The sequence below is a fragment of the Beta vulgaris genome, chromosome 3 (genome assembly GCF_026745355.1).
Source record: "Beta vulgaris subsp. vulgaris cultivar EL10 chromosome 3, EL10.2, whole genome shotgun sequence".
NCBI classification, from domain to species: Eukaryota; Viridiplantae; Streptophyta; class Magnoliopsida; order Caryophyllales; family Amaranthaceae; genus Beta; species Beta vulgaris.
Window position 1 is genome coordinate 15,712,996 of NC_079204.1, and position 21,938 is coordinate 15,734,933.

At 35.0% G+C, this 21,938-nt stretch overlaps 1 protein-coding gene across 1 annotated transcript; it reads left to right on the forward strand.

Annotated features, from left to right (window-relative positions):
• The first annotated feature begins 100 nt into the window (after positions 1-100).
• LOC104888972 (uncharacterized) lies at positions 101-21,938 on the forward strand. Its single transcript, XM_048640259.2, has 7 exons — positions 101-1,090; positions 1,412-1,591; positions 5,628-6,860; positions 7,579-8,294; positions 14,976-15,954; positions 17,136-17,330; positions 20,423-21,938. Exons 1-7 carry the CDS (start codon positions 151-153, stop codon positions 21,658-21,660), a joined length of 5,481 nt encoding a protein of 1,826 aa, XP_048496216.1. The 5' UTR covers positions 101-150; the 3' UTR covers positions 21,661-21,938.

Genomic DNA, 21,938 nt, shown 5'->3' on the forward strand with positions numbered 1-21,938 from the left:
TGAAAACTAGTGAAAGAAAATAGATTTGGTTAAACAAGAGACAACTTTGACCAAAGACTTCGTTGGCTCCAAAGTACTACATAACAAGACATTACAATCATCTTATATATCTAATCTTCTCTAGCCCATTTTCAATATAACACCATTAAAATGGTGAAAAAAGGATTTTATTGGGTGTTCCCATCTACTTTAGCCACAATAACAATAGCCACACTAGTATCACAACTCCAACTTACTTATTCCCAAACCCAATCAACCTTCCCAATAGCCCGTCCAAATTGTCCTGAAAAATGTGGGGGCGTCGATATTCCCTACCCTTTTGGTATAGGGGATAACTGTCATTATGATCATCCTGATGACGGTTTCTACTACAACATCACCTGCAACGAAACTGATGCAACAGGAGCTAGGGTCCCTGCGATTCCAACTTATGGTAATATTCAAATCGAGAAAATTACTCTGGATGGTGAATTCCGGGTATATAACTACATTTCATACATTTGTTATGATGGTGGTGTTGCGACTCATACTTCTTATTCCACGATAAACATAACAAGATTTGCTCTGTCAACGACCCAAAACTTTGCTGGCGCGATTGGGTGCGATACCCTCGGATATTTCAGTGGTACACGGATGAACAGCAGCAATGGTTTTGAAACCGGGTGCGTAACTGCGTGCACCGACCAGACCGATGTGGGCAATAGATGCTCGGGAATTGGCTGTTGCCTCGCCAATATTCCAGATGGGGTAACCGACATCGTATTGCAGGCTCTCGCTATACATAATCATACCACGGTGCATAGCTTCAATCCGTGCAGCGTTGCATTTGTGGCCGCAAAGGATTATGCGTTTGACGATGAAAAGCCCTTCTCTATTCACTCCATATTAAGTCAAGACGCTACGTATTTAGATACTGTCGAGACACCAATGGTGTATAATTGGTCTATCGGAACAAAAAATTGTGAGGAAGCTGGCGTGACTATATGTCAGAAAAATAGTATGTGCGTTGATCACTTATCAGGCCAGTGGGGTTATCGATGCCAGTGTATTCCCGGCTTCGAGGGTAATCCCTACCTTGCTGATTGTCGAGGTAATTCAACTTTAACTTCGGATTTCATTCTCAGTTATGACTATCATGATACTAATAAAAGGCCTTTGGATCCCATTAAAAAAACGCTTTGGAGAAACGGATTTAAAGGCTTTTTATTGTACTTCTCAAAACTGATTTTTGTAATCAAATATATTTTTATTGGTCATATTGATTACTAATATAAACTTCTTTTTTTTTTGGTTAATTATCTCTGAAATTCGGATAAAGATTCACTTTATTCGTAAACTAATTGGCAAATGATGTTAATACTACTAAATAGATATTGAGAAAGTTTTTGGATCTGTTTTAACTTTTATCCAGATATTGATGAATGCACTAGTGGGTTACATTCATGTGAAAAGCAAGAGTTTTGCGTCAACCTGCCTGGAAATCATAATTGCACGTGCCCGAAAGGCTACTACGGCAGGGGCACAATTGATAGTCCATGTATTTACAACGCTGCAAGAAAGAAATTGATATTGTCAATTGTAATCATCGTTGGTAAGTGCTAAGTTAAGTCTGCCTTTTTCTTGAAAAAAAAAAAAAAAAGTCTGCCTTTTTCATTGTTTTAATTTTTTTTTCCAAATTCTTGGGAATGTTTTCGGAGGAAGGGAGAGGGTTCATTGCCTCGGGGATTAGATACAAAGCCAAATTATAGAATGAACTTAAACCAATATTGAGATGTCTATTACATAAGTGAAGGGGAGACATGGTATTCCCTATTGAATGATTATAGAGTTTTTATGGGGAACTACTAATTAAAATAAAGTTTTTGTGGGATACAATATTTAAAATTTTTTTTTGGAGGGAAGGACCAATTATAATACTTCTTTTGAGAATTTAACACACCACATTACGATTTTCCGGTCAAATTGTCAACTTTCCGACGTTGACCTATTTTTCCGTCCAAAACATCGTTTTTTTGTTTCTCCTCCTCTCCCACCCCTACGCCCTACCCACCGGAATCCTCCTACCCCACCCCTACGCCCTACCCACCAGAATCCTCCTCCCCCACCCCTACGCACTACCCACCGGAATCCTCCTCCCCCACTCCTACGCCCTACCCATCGGAATCCTCCTTCGTTGTGCCCTACGATAGGTGAAGCACAAGAGCAGGGACCCACAATGTGAGAGAGAGAGAGGCACCAAGCCGGAAAGTTGACAATTTGGATGAAAATCGTAATGTGGTGTTAAGTTTTTAAAGGAAGTATTTTAATTGGTATTGTCCTCCAAAATAAATTTTAAGTGGTGTTTCCCCCACAAAAACCCTATTTTACTTGGTTGTTTCTCGCAAAAAATCCATGATAATATTACCCCTACTTTTTAAATACATTAATTTTGTTTACATTTTTAAAATAATTATGGGTAATCAATCAAATAAAATATTTTCCAATTTAAAATCTATAATTAGAATAACTTAAAATTTCATGTTAAACAAAAGGAAAGTATAAAAAAGTTTAAATCTTCCATCCAAAGGAAAAATTGCCAAAAACAAAAATCAACAATATACTTCCACAATATTATAGTCATGTAAAGAAATGATCATTTTTAATGGATTTGTAATATTATAAATTTCAATTTGTGTAAGTCAATTACATAGAGGATAATAAAAGTCGGATCAATAATTGATCTAAACTTATTCTTGCTGAAAATAACTTATAATAAGTTTAACAAAATAGAGAATTTATTGAAAAACTATAAACTTAAACTATTATAATGGGTTGTCGCTGCATTTATTTCGTGCATGGAAAACTAGATACTTCACGTTACAAAATATTACAATGAAAAAAATTTCATCGCACACATTGCGTGCTTACAAAGCTAGTTCACTATAGTGAAAGTAGTTCCATATAAGCAATTCACTTATAACTAACTATTAATGTTAGGATTAAATTTAAAGAATTCACGATCTATAGTACATTTATGATATAACTCCGATGATTGTTCAATGGCTACAACAAAATTATAACCCTACTACTATTGAAATATTAACCCTTTTTTCTATAAACTAATCTTGCCTATTGAGTTAATTTGACCTTAAAATATAGAAAAAATTGACAAAAAAAAATAAAAGCAAAACTTCATTGAACGTCAGTTACTTTAAGATCTTCTTCCTCTTGGAGTATAATTCCATAGAAAATTGACTATATAGTAATTCTCAACATTAGCATTTCGCTTAAAATAATCTCAACTATGAGAGTATGAGTTATCTACGAATAATCCAACTATACGACGGCTCTTCCAAAAATGCACCGCTTCCTGAACGACCGCTTTAGCAGTTTAAAAATTCAAAAATTTATATTATACTCCTATAGTCCATCTATTAGATTTTTTTTTTTTTGAAATTTTATCACTCCCTAGTCCCTACCTTCCTCCCCCACAGACTGCCAGTCCCTCCCTTACCACATTACCACCCCCTTCCTGGCCTCCACCATCCCAAAACATAATCCCCACGCACTACCACCCTTGCCCACCCTACCTCACTGCTACTTCCTCACTCACCTCCCCCACCTCCCGAAAAAACTCCTTATGTACTTCCATCCCTTCCCCAACTCCCCCCACCACCAAAAAACCATGTTACCCCATTATTGCCACCCTCCCTAACCTCCCTAGCCCATTCCCCCAAAAAAACCCTAACCCATTGCCAACCTCCCTCACTCTCACTCTATCTCCCATAGTCGCTTCCCGCTAAATATCACCGTCACAACCAGGTTCATATTAACGTGACAGAGGTTATTCTGTTTCATAGTAGAGGCTGGTGTGTGGATTTTTTTGGGGGTGTTTTTTTGCTAATTTTGGGGTTTGGTGCGTGGCTGGGGAGCGGAGACCCGATTTGGGGGTAGGGGAGGAAAAGGGGGGGAGCTGGTGGGTGGAGAGGAAGTTTGCTGACAGTGGCTTAGGGGAGGAATAGTAAGGGGAGGGGGCTAGCGGCTACGGTGGGTGGGTGGTCGAAGGTATGAGGGTGAAGTAGGTAGAAAGAAGAGGAAAATTAATAAATAATAAAATTTCATGTCACTTGAGAGAATTTTGGAAGACATTCCCTATAGTTGGTATCATTTTGAAATAATACAAAGTTGGAATTATTTTTAGTGGAACATCAATAGTTGGTATTATTTTTGTCGATTTTTTCTATTTTTTTTATAGATTGATTGTTATCAACATTAACAAAGATGTGTGGATTATAAATCCAATTAATACATACAAATATTAATATACAAATTTTTTAATGTATAAATATTAATTACACAAATTGTAAATTCAACATAACATGAAATGATAAAAATTAACCATAGATGGTTCAAATTACACAAGTTATTGTGGCTACAATTTTAGTATAGTCATTGTAAAATTGTCCCATACCATGCATTCCTAATGTTAGGCTGAATCTGCTGTAAAAAAAAATGTTAGGCTTGAATCTAAAATATAATTCCTGTATTTCATATGAGTTAAAACATTTTCACTTTTACACTATTTGCATACTTACTTTGAGTGTATTTAGTGAATTATACATAAGAAAAAACATAGTCATTGGGATTTGGGATCTTGTTATATTCAACTCGACATCTAATTTCCAAATATCAACTTTTTTAATTTTTCCTGAATTAGAGATATTAATGAATAAAGTTACGCATCAATAAATATGCATGGAGTAATGTTTCAACTACTATTAACAACAAGAAGTACTGCCCTCGATACTTTTTAATCTACGCACTTTCTTTTTTTGGGTCTATTTCGTTTAAATCTACACACTATTACTTTTTTTTATTCTTGGTAACATGTCTCATCTACTTTATCATCTTTTTCCATCCATGTCATCTACTTTTAACACTTTAATGCACTTTTTATTTTATCTCTCTCACCTTTCAATTTATCTCTCCACTTTTTCAATTTCTCTCTAAAAATTTATTTTATATTTTCTCATTGGTTCACACTCAAAGTAAAGTAAGTAAATTTAAAAGAAATGGATGGACGATATGTTAAGTGTTGCCTTTTACGAAATACCTTTTCAAACATCAAATCTCAGATCTAATACCTCTATATTCTTATGAGATGTTTTAACCATTAGACCAATTGGTGAAATGATAGTTTTAATGTAGATCAATATTAATAAGTACTACAAAGAAAAAAAGAAGGGTAAATAAACAATATTGATATTGTTTCTTCTGTAACTAATTGTCACCTATATCTAAACCTCATATCTTTCAAATGTAATTGTTTCCAATGTTATCCATCTTTAATTTTGATACCAAATTCTGTTTAGTTAACCTCATATATCTTCTTATTTGTTTACATGAGTAACATTTCGTGCATACTAATCAAAAACTAATTTATTACCATTCCATCAAATGTTAGATATGCATGTTAAAATTTTAAAAGTCTTGTTAACCTTCCATGGGGATTTAATATTAAGAACAATTCAATATAGATAAAGTATATAACTCCCATGACCATGAGCTAATTATAATTAAACGTCAAATTTCTAAAACCACATGCTATGCCGTTCAAATTTACCATCGTGTCTATTGTCATAATTTAGGTGTTGGAAGCAGCATCATTGTTTTTCTGCTGGTTGGCTTTTGTTTCCAATGGCGATATGGGAATAAGAAGATCCAAAAATTGAGGGAGACTTTCTTTCTACAAAATGGAGGTCATATTTTAAGGCAAAAACTTTTAGGACGAGACGTTTCAGTTGGCAATATGGTTAAAATGTTTACAGTTGAAGAGCTTAAGAAAGCCACTGATAACTATAGCGAGACTAGCATCATTGGTCGAGGAGGCTTTGGTATGGTTTACAAAGGAATATTGTCGAACAAACAGGTGTCACCAAACAACCAAGTAGTCGCGATCAAAAGGTCCATCAAGGTAGATTCTTCGCAAGCTGAGCAATTTATTAATGAAGTTGTTGCATTGTCCCAGATCAACAACAAGAACGTGGTAAAACTCTTAGGTTGCTGCTTAGAGACTGAGGTACCATTGCTTGTATATGAATACATAAGTAATGGTACATTGCATGACCATTTGCATGATGAAGGGAAAATGTGTTCTCTTACATGGAAGATTCGCCTGAAAATAGCAGCGGAAGTCGCTGAGGTCTTAGCATATTTGCATAATACAATTTCCATACCTATAATTCATAGAGACATAAAGTCTGCAAACATACTCTTAGATGACAACTTCACTGCAAAAGTTGCTGATTTTGGTGCTTCTAAGTTAACACCTACGGATAACGAGCAATTAGCAACGATGGTTCAAGGAACATGCGGATATCTTGACCCCGAGTATATGCAAACTGGGGAATTAACTGATAAGAGTGATGTGTATAGTTTTGGTGTTGTCCTGGTCGAGCTACTGACTCGAGAGAAAGCTATTAGTTATGCTAAGCCTGAGAATGAGAGATGCCTCGCTGTGTATTTCCTTCGAAAGCTAAAGGAAGGCCGGTTGATTGAAATCCTTGATGACAAAATTAAGAGTGAAAGTGATGGAAAAACTCAACAACTGAAGGAAGTTGCTAATCTTGCTAGAAAGTGCCTCAAACTCAAAGGAGATGATCGCCCTACGATGAAGGAAGTGGCCAGAGAGCTAGAAGAGATTAAAGATATGGGTTCACATCCATGGTCGAACGGTGGTGTACAGCTTCAAGAAGAGAATGAACATTTGCTTGGAGAGACAAATATTATCAACACTGCGTATGGCTATAACGAGGCCATGAATGATTCATTAAGCAGCCAAAGTAAAATTGTCCAAATGGTGCCTTTAAATGACGGGAGATGAGGACTTTCCTATTTGTAATAAGGGCTCTTGTAATTTAAAGTTACATTATTAGTTTTTTTTTCCAGAAATTCTTATCTATTAAGACCGCTTAGCCCACTTATACAAAACCTATTGATATGTGTAAGTTGCATGTACAGCTCAGCTCTAGCCTCTATTAGTGACTACTATTATGTAGTCATTATAGTTTGTTAGAAGAGTTTGTTTCTTGCTTGTATATAAATAAATCTATCACCATTGTAAGAGATAGAAAAAAGTTCTTTTTGCTGCTTATCAAATGCCCCAGTTTTTTTTTTTAAAAAAAAAAAACACAATTGTATGGGTAATGCCCAAGTGTGCTAGCGGACAAATACAAATGACCGATAGCAGAAGTCTGAGATGTGAGCTCGCAGCAAACAAATCAAATATCCTCCACTTAAAGGCCGAGACTGCCGTCGCGGCCACCAAAGAGGACAAAACAAAGGGAATCTTCCCTCTAACAGATTCATTACATCCATACACGTGTCAAAGGATTACCTATCCTGTCAGATGAATAGTACGCCTATAAATAGCTGAATAGTACTGTTCCTGCAGGTACATTCTCTTTCATACTAAAAATAGCTTATCTCTCTCTCTAAACTTTCTCTCTCTACAATATTATCGGACACGAGCTGACTTGAGCATCGGAGGGGGTTTCCTTACAACCACCCAGAGAGTAGCTCACGTTTGTTCTCTTGCAGATCACCACTCCCGGATACCCCCTTTCACTGTCGGACGCTCCTTGAGTTCGTCACTGTTTCCAATACCGAAACAATTTGGCGCTAGGAGGGGGGCTTCCTATCCATTTAAGGTAGCAGTCATGGGTGATGCAAATAACAACGTTGGTCACAGTCCCCAAGAACTCGAAGTCGGCCAGACTTCCTCTCAGCCTGCTATCACTGGAGCAATAGGGAACCCACAATTCCACTATCGGACACCGAGGAACGAAGAGCAGACTCCGAACAACAACGTACCACTCAACCTAGCTCAACTGAGTCAGTTCTCCCCCGAGCAGCTGCAAACTGTGGCATCCTTCATTCAGATGCTAATAGGTAATCCTCAAAAGAACAATCCTCCTACTCAGCAGACTGGCGGAACCCGTAAGCGACCACTGGCCATGACCGGTAGGAACGCTGACGGTACTCCGCTCCGGAAGATGCAATCCCTGAACAAAGACGGACGTGAGATGGAGAAGAGGATTGACCAATCTGACTATGAAGAAGCAATATTGGAGACAGAAGAGTTGTACTATTCTGAAGAGGAGGCTCAGGGTTACTCCCGCCGTGAGTACAGCGCAACTGATGCTAATAACTATTCGGCTGGGGGTCACCTTCTTATCAAGCCAAAACTCTCTCCTTTTACCTCAGAGATACTAAACCATCCAATGACGAGAATCAAGATGTCGTCCTCCAAGTATGTAATCCCCCACAATTTTAAAGAATTTTCATAAAAATATTAAAGTATTTATGTAGTTATATTTAAATCCAAATGAGTTTGGAAAATGATTTGACTTTTAAAAAGGGTTGACTATTTTAAAAGTCAACTAAAAATATTTTTCATAGCTTAATAAAATTTGTAATGTTTTAATTAAGCATGTTTTAATAAGAGTTTTAATTATTAAAAGTATATTTGAAAAGGAAGCTTAATGGAATCAAAAGCCCAAAAGTGATAAAAGGGAAAGAGCTAATTGATGACTAAAGTCCTAAAGAGCCCATCTCATTAGTCATCAAAGTTTCATTAATTAAAGTCTCTTTTCCTAAGCCCAAAAGTAAAGCCTCTATATAAATATCCTAATAAACCCAAATTTTACCCTACACACTTTCTATTCTCTCTCTCCCTTCACTCGTTTTTTTTCTCTCACCCGAATCTGATTGGCCAGATTTATCATTGTTCTGTTTCTTTTTAGCCAAAACTTCCTTCTTAAAAATTGTAGATCTCGAAAAGTTATTGAATTTAGGCTCAAGAATCACTCAATTCCGATTCTTATTCAATCAGTTATGGCCTCTGCAAGTTTTGCGATTTTGCTGCCATAGTTCTATCGCCATTTCGGTATTTCACTCTTTTTCTTCCTTTTTCTTTTGATTCTTTTCCTCGTTTTCTTATATATTGATTTATATTATATATTGAAAGAATAAATTTTTAAATTTGTTATTATTTTTAGATTGAAGTTTTAATCATCAAAGCATGAATTTTTAGGGTTTTAATTACTAGAAAACCATAGTTGTATGTTATACACTATGAGATTGTTTTAATTTATGATTTTAAATATGCTTATATGTTTTAAAGAGAGTTATTAAAGTTTATGAATACTGTAATTTTTGTAAATACGTATTTTAAGGGTTTCAAATGATTTTTAATCACTAGAATAGTTGTACTATACTAGGGATTAAAATAACGAAAGTTTGGTACGTAAAAACGATTTTAAAACACGTTTAAGGGGTTTGGGTCGTTTTAAAGTTGCTGTAAATTTTTAGTTCAAGGTATTTATTTCATTATTTTATTTTCTAGGCGGAGAATTCATAGTAGGAGACTTTTAGAGCGTAAAAGTGGCCTACAGATTCGTTTATACAAGGTACATACGTAGTCTACGTGCTATATGATTTAGAAACATGCTTTAGGGATGTTTTATTTATTAGTATCATGTATAGGACTCTGTTGTTCATATATATGATTTACTGGAATTGTTTTACATGTTATTTGCCTGTGTGCTACATGTAAACTAGAGTATTTATGAGTATGTATGTTTGTATGGAAGTTTGATGCAAGCAGATAAGTCCAGTTTATGTATTAATTCGAGAGTGAACTAAAGTAAGTAAGATTGAATCATGTGTTACATGAATTTGTGAGTATTATTTATTTATCTTATAAGAACCGTGGATCTTATTTGGTAAGTATGATTTATACCTATATAAAGGTACAGTTTACTGTTGGCTAGGTTCAACAGGCAAGTTAGTAAAGAATAAAAAGAAGTTAAAGGAGTCTTGATTGATAAGTTGTGAACACTTGTTAATTCTAAGATAAAAAGGATTCTGTGATGATTATGTGATTATTAGTTATGTGTTATGTGCTTGGTTGGTGTCAACACAAGTATTAAAATGAATGCAACGTAAAGTGAAACGAGAATAGGTTATAGACTTTAGACTGGTGCACGTCTAGAGTTGGACACTAAGGGTTGGATCATGGTGAGCTGCCGGGGTTTTCCTAGGATTGGATTGATCACCTTTCCTCATTAGTTAAAGGTTCCTCGATATCGCAGGTCATTTTGGATTACGGAGTCATGACCGTATTTCCTATTTCAGTATATACAACTCGTCCCATAACTATTCCAATTAAAGGAGAAATAAAAGTTTAGAGTCTAGTTCAGTAAGAGTCGTCTGCAGATTATTATATGTTTTATTATTATTCCTGCAAGTTTATTTTTGTAGTATCATGTTTAGGATTAGTATGTGCTGATATGTAGTACTCAGCTTTGCTGATTACGTGCTTGTCTGTGTTTGTGATCATGGCTTTGCCTATTGATCCTGTGGTGATCCTTCGGGGGAGCAGAGTTGAGACGACATTGACATTACAGGTTCGAAGATGCATATCATTGGGGAATCTGGAATGGAGAGGTTCTTGTATTACTAGAACCATTTAAGTGTTTTCCTTGAAGTTATGTTTTCAGACAATACTTTAAGTTGGTGTGTTTAGTTCTGACATTGTTTTTGATTTCATAAGTTTTAATAAAGTTGATTTTTAATAAGTTGTTTTCCGCTGCAAAATTCTGAGTAAGCCGAAACGTTATCACACGGGCGATAATGCCTGGGTAATTCTCTAAGGTTATTATAAAAGTATTTTCTAGAAAGAGAGAATTATCGGGGTGTTACAAAGTGGTATCTGGGAGCTTTAGGTTAGTTTGAGACTCATAGGCGCCTAACTAACTAGCTTATTAAGTGACTTTAGCTTTTTAAGTTACCTAGCTTATTAGTTATTTGAAGGAAACCTTAGTATTGCTCCTACGTTTTCATTTCGAAAAGTTGAACATGAATATTTGTTTTTACCAGAAATTTTTCTTTTTTTGTAAAAACCAAAAAAAAATTCGGAAGAATTAGGGGTTCGAATTTTGAGTTCGGCGAAAAAAAAAAAAGAAAAATTCCGAAAAGTGCTGAGTCCGAAAAAAAAAAAAATTCGAGTGAAGATTTTTTTTTTCGAGTGACCAGGTGGTCCAAATTTTTTTTTTATTTCGAAAAGTTATTTTCAGGCACTGGAATAATATTATTTATAAAAGTATCTGCATTAGTTTGCATGCCTTTAAGGTTTATAGTATTGCATTGTGAGAATGGGTAGTATAAGAAGGGCATATAAGATAGAAATATTATATGTCTGCATCAGGAAGTTAGTTCAGCATCATTATTATTTTTCTTCCCTGCAAATCTGCACATTATCATTTCTTTCTGTAATGATGCATTATTATTAAACTTCCCTGCTATTGATGCATGAATATTTTTCTTCCCTGCTAACTGTTTATAATTTCTTGCCTGCTAAATGTTATGATTTCCTGCCTTTATTTTTGTTTACCCTTATTGTCTCTTGTGGGAACACGTTAGAGAGAGTGCTAAACCATTATGGGTTATTTGTTGTAGATCCCTAACCATGTCTGCCAGACAAGTTAATAGAATTGCCAGGCAAGTTAATAGAGTAGGAAGCCATCATAACCCAATTGTATTGAGTGATGATGAGAATGTTCGATGTCATGAGCCTTGAAGTTATAGTTCCATTAGCCTGGAGATCATTATGCATTATGGGTTAAAAGTAGGTACACCTATTAACGATATATGAAGTAATTCAAGAGTTTGATTGTACTAGAGTGCAAACCTGAAAGGACATCTATAATATTACTTGGAGACCATATTTGAGCGATGTAATTGTTTTAGAGATGGATGAAAATGGACATCATCCCAAAAGTATTTGAAGATCTATTAGATCTAGGAACTCAAGTTATTATTGTTACTATTATTATTATTGTTATAGTGAAGACTTTGGAGACTTTGGAAATGAAATGTTTACTCCATATAAAGGAAACAAGGATGAGAATGATGGTGTAATTCCATAGAGTATTTATTTATGGTTTGAGATTAGTTGTTGGAAAGTAGTCAAGCTATAATGGTTTAAGTTTCCTTATTCTGATATTGTTGAGGAATAAGTTGGTTATTTTAAACAAAGAAACAATAATAACTTCTTAGTTACTCGAGTTTCACCCGGCATCCCTAAAGCTCGTTCTTAGTTTAAACCTTGTCCACTCTCAATTTCTCCCAAAATTTGATGCTTCCACAACTTCTTGAGCTTGAATTACTCGAAGCAATTCTCTACGCTTACAAGAAACTCCAATAACATTCAACAAATATCCAATTTGTTCAAAAAGCCAAATACAATCACCATTACCTTAGCAACAACAACAAGGATCAATTGAAGTCGATGGGCAAAAAAATGGACGTAGTAAGCAGAAGGAATTTCATTCATAATAAGAGTTTAAAATCCATTTATCTCACCTCTCATATTACTCGCTCCATCATAACCTTGAGCACGAACTTTAGACAAACTCAACGAATAGTCCATAAGTAAAGACTCGAATACTTTCTTAAGTGACAAAGCACTAGTATCCTCAACATGAACAATATCAAAAAAATGTTCACACACTCTCCCTTTCTTATTCACATAACGCAAACAAAGGCCTAATTGTTCTTTTTTAGAAATATAACTAGATTCATCAGCTAAGATCCCAAACTAGTCTTCACCAACATCTTCAAGAATGAGCTTAGTAGTTTTTTGGCACAAGAATTAACAAGTTCATTTTGAATGGAAGGTGCAATCATTTGATTATTTCCAACAGCATTTTTCATGACAACATTCATAACATCTTTATTATAATTAGCAAGCCATGTTAAAAGCTCAAGAAAGTTTCCTTTATTACTTGATACTTCACTTTCATTATGACCACGAAAAGCCAAACCTTGTTGCAAAAGAAACCTCAAACACATAAGTGAGTAAGTTAAACGTGCTTTATATAGGATCGTGGCTTCGACGCTCTAGTGGTTCAAATATTCATTAGTTGATGCTTTTGGATTAGTGAAAAGATGATATTTCTCTTGAGCTTGGTTATGGGCGCTATTAATACCTCCAATATACTTCTCAAACCTATCGGGTTTATTCCAACTCCTAAAGAATCACCCCCGGATAACTAGTTTTATCTTTGAGCAAGTAACACACAAAGCAAAAATATGCATCTTTTTCAACATTATATTCAAGCCAATCATACTTGTTAAACCAAAGAACGCTAAAACGCGCATACCTCCTATTTCCCTTTGAGGAAAAACATGTGTCCTTGATCGACAAGGCTTTTTAGCAATGTATCCTCTTCTCACGACCTCTTGATTATTATGAGGATATGATGTAATTGGCCTCCTAGTTCCCGGATCATGTGGTAGGAGATCAAGATCATACATAACACTTGAAGCATTAGTTCTAAAACTACTTTGAGGTGCAGTTTCAAATGGTGAAGAATTAGGCAATCCATCCTCATTTTCTTCTTGAATTGGAGGAGCTTCATGATTAGTTTCTTCAATTATTGAAACCTCATGATTACATCCTTCAATTAGAGGTTCCTTTGATGTTGGAGAAGATGAAGTTGAAGACTTTTGTGATTTTCCTCCACTTCTCTTCCAAAAAGATCCTAAACTTTTGGTTTTCATCTTCCAAATCTAGTATAAGTAAACATATTATTAGATATTAATTCTAAAGTTCCTTGTTTCAAATTACATTTCATAACATCTAATTTCAAATTCAACTAATTTTGATTCACAATATCTATTTCAGTTTTACAATTTCTTATCTCTAATTTCAATTCAAGTAATCTCAATTTCAATTCAAGTAATCTCTAATTTCAATTCAAGTAATCTCAATTCCATATTTCACAATTGCACAACATTTAAATTTCATTTTCATAGTATATTTTAATTCAAAATATCAATTTACATCAAAATGGAAAGTCTATAATTTATAAATTAGCATAAATAAAAAAATAAAAGAAAAAGAAAAAATACCTCAACCAGTAAGCAGTACCAGTAGAGTTATGGCGACCCGCGACTGTCGTAGTGCCATTTTGGCCTCTGGGCTAGGGCTAAGTGGCGACTCGCGGCGCAGGCATTCTGCATTCTGCCCTCCGGGCTTCGGCAAAGTGGCGATAAAAACAAACAAACGCTATGACAATTGTGGCGAAAAAGAAAAAGAGAGAAAAGAAAAGGTATAAGGGAAAGGGAGTAAAAAAAGAAACATTATACAGAGAAGCCCAGAGGAGAGAGAAAGAAAAGGACGCATGAGTACTGAGTAGCGTATTGCGCAGCGTAATTTTTTTTCCTTTTTCCTTTTATTTCCTTCAAAAAAGATTTTTTGAATATGAGGGTAGAACTGTACCCATTGTATCCCTTGTAAATTCGCCACTGCTTAAAGATGGTGGTGGTGGTGCTCATTGCATACAAGTTATAGTTGGTGCTACTAAGACCAACTTTGTCGTATTAAAATTATATAGATTTCTCGGCTCCGACGAAATATTTGGTCGTCAATGTCACTTATGAGGTGCCTTGCTCCTAAGCCAATATAGTTGGTGATGTTTTGACTATTAATGAAAGTGTGTCAATTTTGCCAAGAAAGAAAGAAAAAATAAAGTTAGTGGAGATCAAGAGATGAACTATTAAGGGACGACATCTTAATTTGACATGTCCTCATGGTCCCCTACCCCTTCATTACTCTAAGCAGCCATAAAAAGGAAGGAAAGAACTATGATGAAATGAATGCAAGTATGCAACTAGCTACAATATAGACAGACCAAGACTGGAACTTTCTTTTCCATCACTAATAAATTAATCTTGAAAAGTCTTGCCATTTTTTTTGCAAGCTAGTGAAAGAAAATAAATTTGGGTAAACAAGAGACGACTTGGACTTATTAGTTGACGCATAGATACACAGTCGACGGCGTGCACTGCACGTGACCAAAGACTTTGCAGTCGTCTCCTCAAGTAATACTCCTATTATAATAAGACATTACTACTATCATCTTATCTAGTCTTCTTTGAACTTAAAAATAACAACATCAGAAATGGTGAAAGTGGGATCTTATTGGGTTTTCCCATTTCTTGCAGTCACAATAGGAATAGCCATACTAGTACCAAAACTACAAGTTACTTATGCCCAATCAACCTCACAAATAGCCCTTCCTAATTGCCCTGAAAAATGTGGCGAAGTCGAAATTCCTTACCCTTTCGGTATAGGGGATAACTGTCATTATAATCATCCTGATGACGGTAATTTCTACAACATAACCTGCAGCGAAACTAATGCAACAGGGGCTACGGTCCCTGCATTTCCAACTTATGGTGATGCTGAGGTCTTGAAAATTAGTGTAGATGGTGAATTCCGGATAAGTAACTACGTATCATACATTTGTTATAATTCTGATGGTTCTTTGAACGAAAATTTTACATCCGCGATCAGCGTAACAAGATTCGCTCTGTCAACGACCCAAAACTTTGCTTACACCATTGGGTGCGACTCTATAGGTATCTTCACTGGTAATCAGATGAACAGCACCAATATATTTACAACCGGGTGCGTGACTGCGTGCACCAACCAAAGCGATGTGGGCAATGCATGCTCCGGAATCGGGTGTTGCCTCGCCTCTATTCCAGATGGGGTAACCGACATCGCAGTAGATAGCGGAAGTCTTAGTAATCATACCGCGGTGCATAACTTCAACCCATGCAGTGTCGCACTCGTGACCGCACGAGATCTTGCGTTTGAGGTTGGAACGCGTTTCTCTATTAACTCCATGTTAAGTCAAGATGCTGCAGATTTACGTACTTTCATGTCACCAATGGTGTATAATTGGACAATGGGAACAAAAGATTGTGAGAAAGCACAAGTGGCTGGTGAGTTAATATGTCAGAAAAATAGTGTTTGTATGGATAAGTTTCCAGGCCAGTGGGGTTATCGATGCCAGTGTAATCTTGGGTTCCAGGGTAATCCGTACCTTCAGGATTGTCAAGGTAATTCAATTTTTCTTTGGAGAAGTTAATTAAAATGCTTTTAACTACATGCTTATTGTACCTAATTCTAGGAAAATTTGCACAAAATCACCTTAAGTTTTCACTTATTTAGAAACTCTCATATTTATGTTTTTTTTCCCTAAATTTCCACCTAAACTTTACAATACCTTTATAAACTCCCACCACTTAACGGATTTTGCCAAACTCCGTTAGTGGTGGGACCCGCATCAGTTTTTTTTTTTTTTTTTTTCCCCTCCAAACAACTCACTTCCCCCTTCTTGACTTCTTATATAAGAGAATTTCCCTCCAACACAAGCAACAAAGGGGACAGACCTCCTTCTGATAAGATGTGGGTGAAGGATCAAAGCGTGAAAAGGGAAATTCTCTTATATAAGAAGGGGAAAATGAGTTGTTTGGAGGGGAAACAAAAGAAATAACTGATATGGGTCCCACCACTAACGAAAAGTTTAGGTGGAAGTTTATAAAGGTTTTGTAAAGTTTAGGTGGAAATTTAGGAAAAAAAACAAAGGTGGGAGTTTCTAAATAAATGAAAACTTAAGGTGATTTTGTGCAAATTTTCCCTAATTCTATTTTACTCCTTTAAACTGATTTTTTACTAATTCAAATGTATTTTTACTGGGTCATATTGATTAATGATTAGAATTTATTTTTGTTGATTAGAATTCAGGCTAGCCAACTTTAATTTTTTCCTCAAATTTTATTTTCTCAATTCGTGGAATCCATTAAGGGGTTGTTTGGTTCAAGATATGGAATGGAAAGGGAATGGATATAAATAGAGGAGGGGAATGATAACAAAAATGGTTACCTTTATTGAGTGTTTGGTTCAAGCCAAAGAATGAAAATGAAGGGTAATCATTAACTTCAAGTAATGAATTTTGTTACTTGAGGGGGGAGGGAAGGTAACAAATTGGGGGAATTCATTACCATCAAATAATGGTAAGGGATTGATGAAAAGTTGAACCAAACAAAAAGAAAGGAAATCGATAATTAATTCCGTTTCTTAAAACCTAAAAGTAGTGAACCAAACGACTCCTAAATTCTTAAACTAATTGTAGTTTCCTCTCAAAATAAAAAAATCGGTTCTCTTTTTTCTCTCTATGTACGAGTAAGACCGCTCACATGAGTTTGGTAAGGGAGCTTAATGTTGATGTTTTATCCAGATATTGATGAATGCGCTAATGGGCAAAATTCGTGTGAAAAGCAAGAGTATTGCGTCAACGTGCCCGGAAATTATAGTTGCACATGCCCAGAAGGCTACGAAGGCAGGGCCAGAACAGAGAGTCCATGTACTCCCATTGTTACTAGTGATACTGCAAGCCGAAATAAATTGTTATTGTCAATTAAGATCATCGTTGGTAAGTACCAAGTATATTTTTTCCATTTTATTTCTTTTTTCTTTATTTCCAAAGGTGCTTTTTCTTGGGGATGTTTTAAATCAATTCCTACAGAAACCGTACGTAAGTTACAAAGCCAATTTATATAGAATTATTCTAAATTAATTACGTATTTACATCCTACCTTTTTCAATATTAAATATTTGATTTTGGCGCAATTCATTTATTAACTTTGATTATAAGATTTTTAAGATGTATAAAATAAAAATATTATTAAGTTAGATGTTGTTAGATTAGTTATTTTCTGGATGTTAAGTTTTTATAATTTTTTTATATATCAATAGATAAACAAAATTGTCAAAGACGTGTATTGAAAAGTGTAAAAGTTAAATGGTTGCAAGTAATGTGAAAAAGAAAATATACTTTCATATTGCCATAGCTGTGCAGAATCACCACACTACCATCAAAATAACCAAAAAAACATAATTGAAACATATAATTGCCATCTCATATCATATATTTCAATAAACTATCAATCGAAATTTGATTCAAGATGAAAAATTAATATTAACAGCAAAGTTCAATAAAAAGAAATTCTACACATTTGTTCAATGCAACAATCAATCAAAGAGACAAAAATTCACTACAACATCCAAAAATCAAAAGAAATCCGTAAAAGAACATGCAAAAAATTCCAGAAAATGGGAAAGCTAAGCAACTAAAATACGCAAATCGTTAACAAATTAGCTAACAACTAGTAATCCACATATGATTGCTGAAGAAAAAAGGGGGGAAATAAGTAGATAGAAACTGACTTTTGCGAAATCGAAACCACACTAGAGCACCACCACCAAATTCGAAACAATCACCACCGCGAGCACCAAACTCGAACATATCAGCTGGGTTGTGGAGGTTTTGAAATTCGGTGTTAGTTTATGGTGGTTGTGGAGGAAAGGAAGAGGAAGAGAAGAGGAGGTGTTGGTTGCCGATTGCACAAGGAAAAGAGAAGCTTTAATGGCGGAAAAGAGAGAGAAGAATGGAAGGAAAAAAAATGGTGGAAGAAGAACTAGAGCAAACAAAGAAGAAGAACATATCAGGTGGGTTGTGGAGGTTTTGAAATTCGGTGTTAGTTTATGGCGGTTGTGGAGGAAAGGAAGAGGAAGAGAAGAGGAGGTGTTGGTTGTCGATTGCACAAGGAAAAGAGAAGCTTTAATGGCGGAAAAGAGAGAGAAAAATGGAAGGAAAAAAAATGGTGGAAGAAGAACTAGAGCAAACAAAGAAGAAGAAGAAGGGGAAATAACGAAAAAAAGAAGAAGCCACTTCACGTCTTCACCAATTTACTTGCACCAACAGGTGACTAACCAGTCATGACCTACTGGAAGAATTATGGTCAAAAAATTATATTATTAAAAAATAATCAAAGATTTGTATTATTGCGAGAGAACGGGCAAAAGTTTATATTATTCCAGTTAAAAAATTCTACAAAATATAGCCATATGAGATCTTCTTAAATTCATCTTAACATGTATTTTATTAATTTGCACTTTTTATAATTTTTACAATTACAAAACTAAAGATATATGTCCTCAAAGTTATGCATCATATGGGATCTTGTTAAATTCATCTTAACATGTATTTTATTAATTTGTCTTTTTATAATTTTTACGATTATAAAACTAAAGATATATGTCCTCAAAGTTATGGATTAACATGCTTGACAAGTGCAAATATAAGTCGATGTTAATAGTAGGCTTGATTTTAAACAAAGAAGATATTCACAATATATACATATATTATTGGCTTACCTTTGCCTTTTACGACATACATTTTCAATTATCAAGTATCAAATCATAGACCTATGTATTCTTATTAAATTCTTTAAACACTAACCAATTGATGAAATGATAATTTTTAATGTAAGTATGTGTTTTTCTTTTACCTGGATTTCCAAAACTTATCTAAACTTATTTGTTTTTATCTAGCTTTATTAGACCAGAAACATACCTTTTTAAGGTCAAGCCAGTACACATTAATTCAATACGACAGAGAGTGTAAACTACAATGAAATAGAAGAATCGATAAAGAACAGTGAAATTGTTTCCTCTAAAACTTCTTGTCAATTATTTCAAATGTTATCATTGCCTTTGGAAAAATTTGGATTTTTCTACGAGTAAGTACAAAAGCCCTACAGAGCTTGTCTTGGCGTCCAACCGTTTGAGTCTCTTAGGGGACTCAAACGGGGGTAATTTGGTCATTTTATGCGTTGGAAGATTTCACGCGCGTGTGGCTGACATTTGCTTGGTACCAATGCTAGGTTATAATGGTACCATTCTCCGAAAATATTGATACCTTAGTACCAATCCTGATAACAATTTGATACCGATATCAGGTTATAATGGTACCATTGTCTTTTTTTTTTTGGTGTTTGAGTCTTTTTTGGACTCAAACAGTTGGTTACCAAGCCTTTCTCGTACAAGCCCCTCATTTAATAAAACCCCAAATATTAAAATTTATTGTTTGTTTTAGTCACTTATTCTCATACTCATGTTTTTAGGTACTTTTTATTATAAAATTTAGTATTATATGATAATAAATATTTAAATTTTAAATTTTGCATAATAATATTAGTGTAAGACATTAGTATCAATAATTAGCACTTGTCCCGTCCTATTTATGTCTCGATTATATAACCAAAGCATGTCTTTTTCGCCTCATATATACTCCCTCCGTTTCAAATTATAAGGCATGTAAACCACTTTTCCGCATATTAAGAATTTAGTTAGTTTTATTAGATTTGCATATGTAATAAGAATTGACATTAAATATTATATTGATAATAGAAAATAACCTATAATTTTATCTTGATAGTATAAAATTGCATTTAATTTTACATTGGTACTGTAAAACGCCTTATATTTTGAAACAAATTTTTTTAGCTAAAATGCCTTATAATTTGAAACAGAGGGAGTAGTGTATCTTATGAGATCAAACTACTTTGCTATACAAGGATAGGAGTTAGCTCGGGTAGAGCGCTCCTCCTTGACTCCTAAGGTTAGGGGTTCGATCCTTATCCCCGGCATTATACTTGACTAATGAATATTGTCATGATTTAGGTGTTGGAAGCAGCATCATCGTTTTTCTGCTGGTTGGCTTTTGTTTGCAATGGCAATATGGGAATAAGAAACTCCAGAAAATGAGGGAGACTTTCTTTCTACAAAATGGAGGTCATATTTTACGACAAAAACTTTTAGGACGAGACGTATCAGTTGGCAATATGGTTAAAATGTTTACAGTTGAAGAGCTTAAGAAAGCCACTGATAACTATAGTGAGACAAGCATCATTGGTCGAGGAGGCTTTGGTATGGTTTACAAAGGAATATTGTCGAACAAAGAGGTGTCGCCAAACAACCAAGTAGTCGCGATTAAAAGGTCCATCAAGGTAGATTCCTCGCAAGCTGAGCAATTTATTAATGAAGTTGTTGCCTTGTCACAAATCAACAACAAGAATGTGGTAAAGCTCTTAGGTTGCTGCTTAGAGACCGAGGTACCATTGCTTGTATATGAATACATAAGCAATGGTACATTGCATGACCATTTGCATGATGAAGGGAAAATGTGTTCTCTTACATGGAAGATTCGCCTGAAGATAGCAGCGGATGTTGCTGAGGTCTTAGCATATTTGCATAATACGATTTCCATACCGATTATTCATAGAGACATAAAGTCTGCAAACATACTCTTAGATGACAACTTCACTGCAAAAGTTGCTGATTTTGGTGCTTCTAAGCTAACACCTACAGATAACGAGCAATTAGCAACAATGGTTCAAGGTACATGCGGATATCTTGATCCCGAGTATATGCAAACTGGGGAATTAACTGATAAGAGCGATGTTTATAGTTTTGGTGTTGTTCTGGTTGAGCTACTGACTCGAGAGAAAGCTATTAGCTTTGATAAGCCTGAGAAAGACAGATGCCTTGCTGTATATTTTCTTCGAAAGCTAAAGGAAGACCGGATAATTGAAATCTTCGATGACAAAATTATGAGTGAAAGTGATGAAACAACTCAACAACTTAAGCAAGTTGCTAATCTTGCTAGAAAGTGCCTCAAACTCACAGGAGATGATCGCCCTACAATGAAAGAAGTGGCAAGAGAGCTAGAAGAGATCAAAGATATGGGTCCACATCCATGGTTGAACGGCGGTGTACAACTTCAAGAAGAAAATAATGAATATTTGCTTGGAGAAACAAATATTATCAACACTGCACATGGCTATCATGAAGCCATGAACGATTCATCAAGCAGCCAAAGTAGAATTGTGCAATTGGTGCCTTTGGATGACGGGAGATGAAGAGTTTTCGTATATGTAATAAGGGCTCTTAAAATTTAAAAGTTACAAATGCATAATTTACCATACTTACTTGATAATTTGTACTCTTACATTATTTCAATCATGCTTTTGGCCTTTGGGATCTCCCCCGGGTAATATTTGGCATTTGATTTTTTTTCTTCTTTTTATTTGGAAATTGTAAATTTTCAAATGGGAACTCAATAAGAAATTGAGCAAAATTACTTTATCAAGAATAAGATGCTCGGTGCTTTTCAAACCACCTAAAAATTCGTACTTAA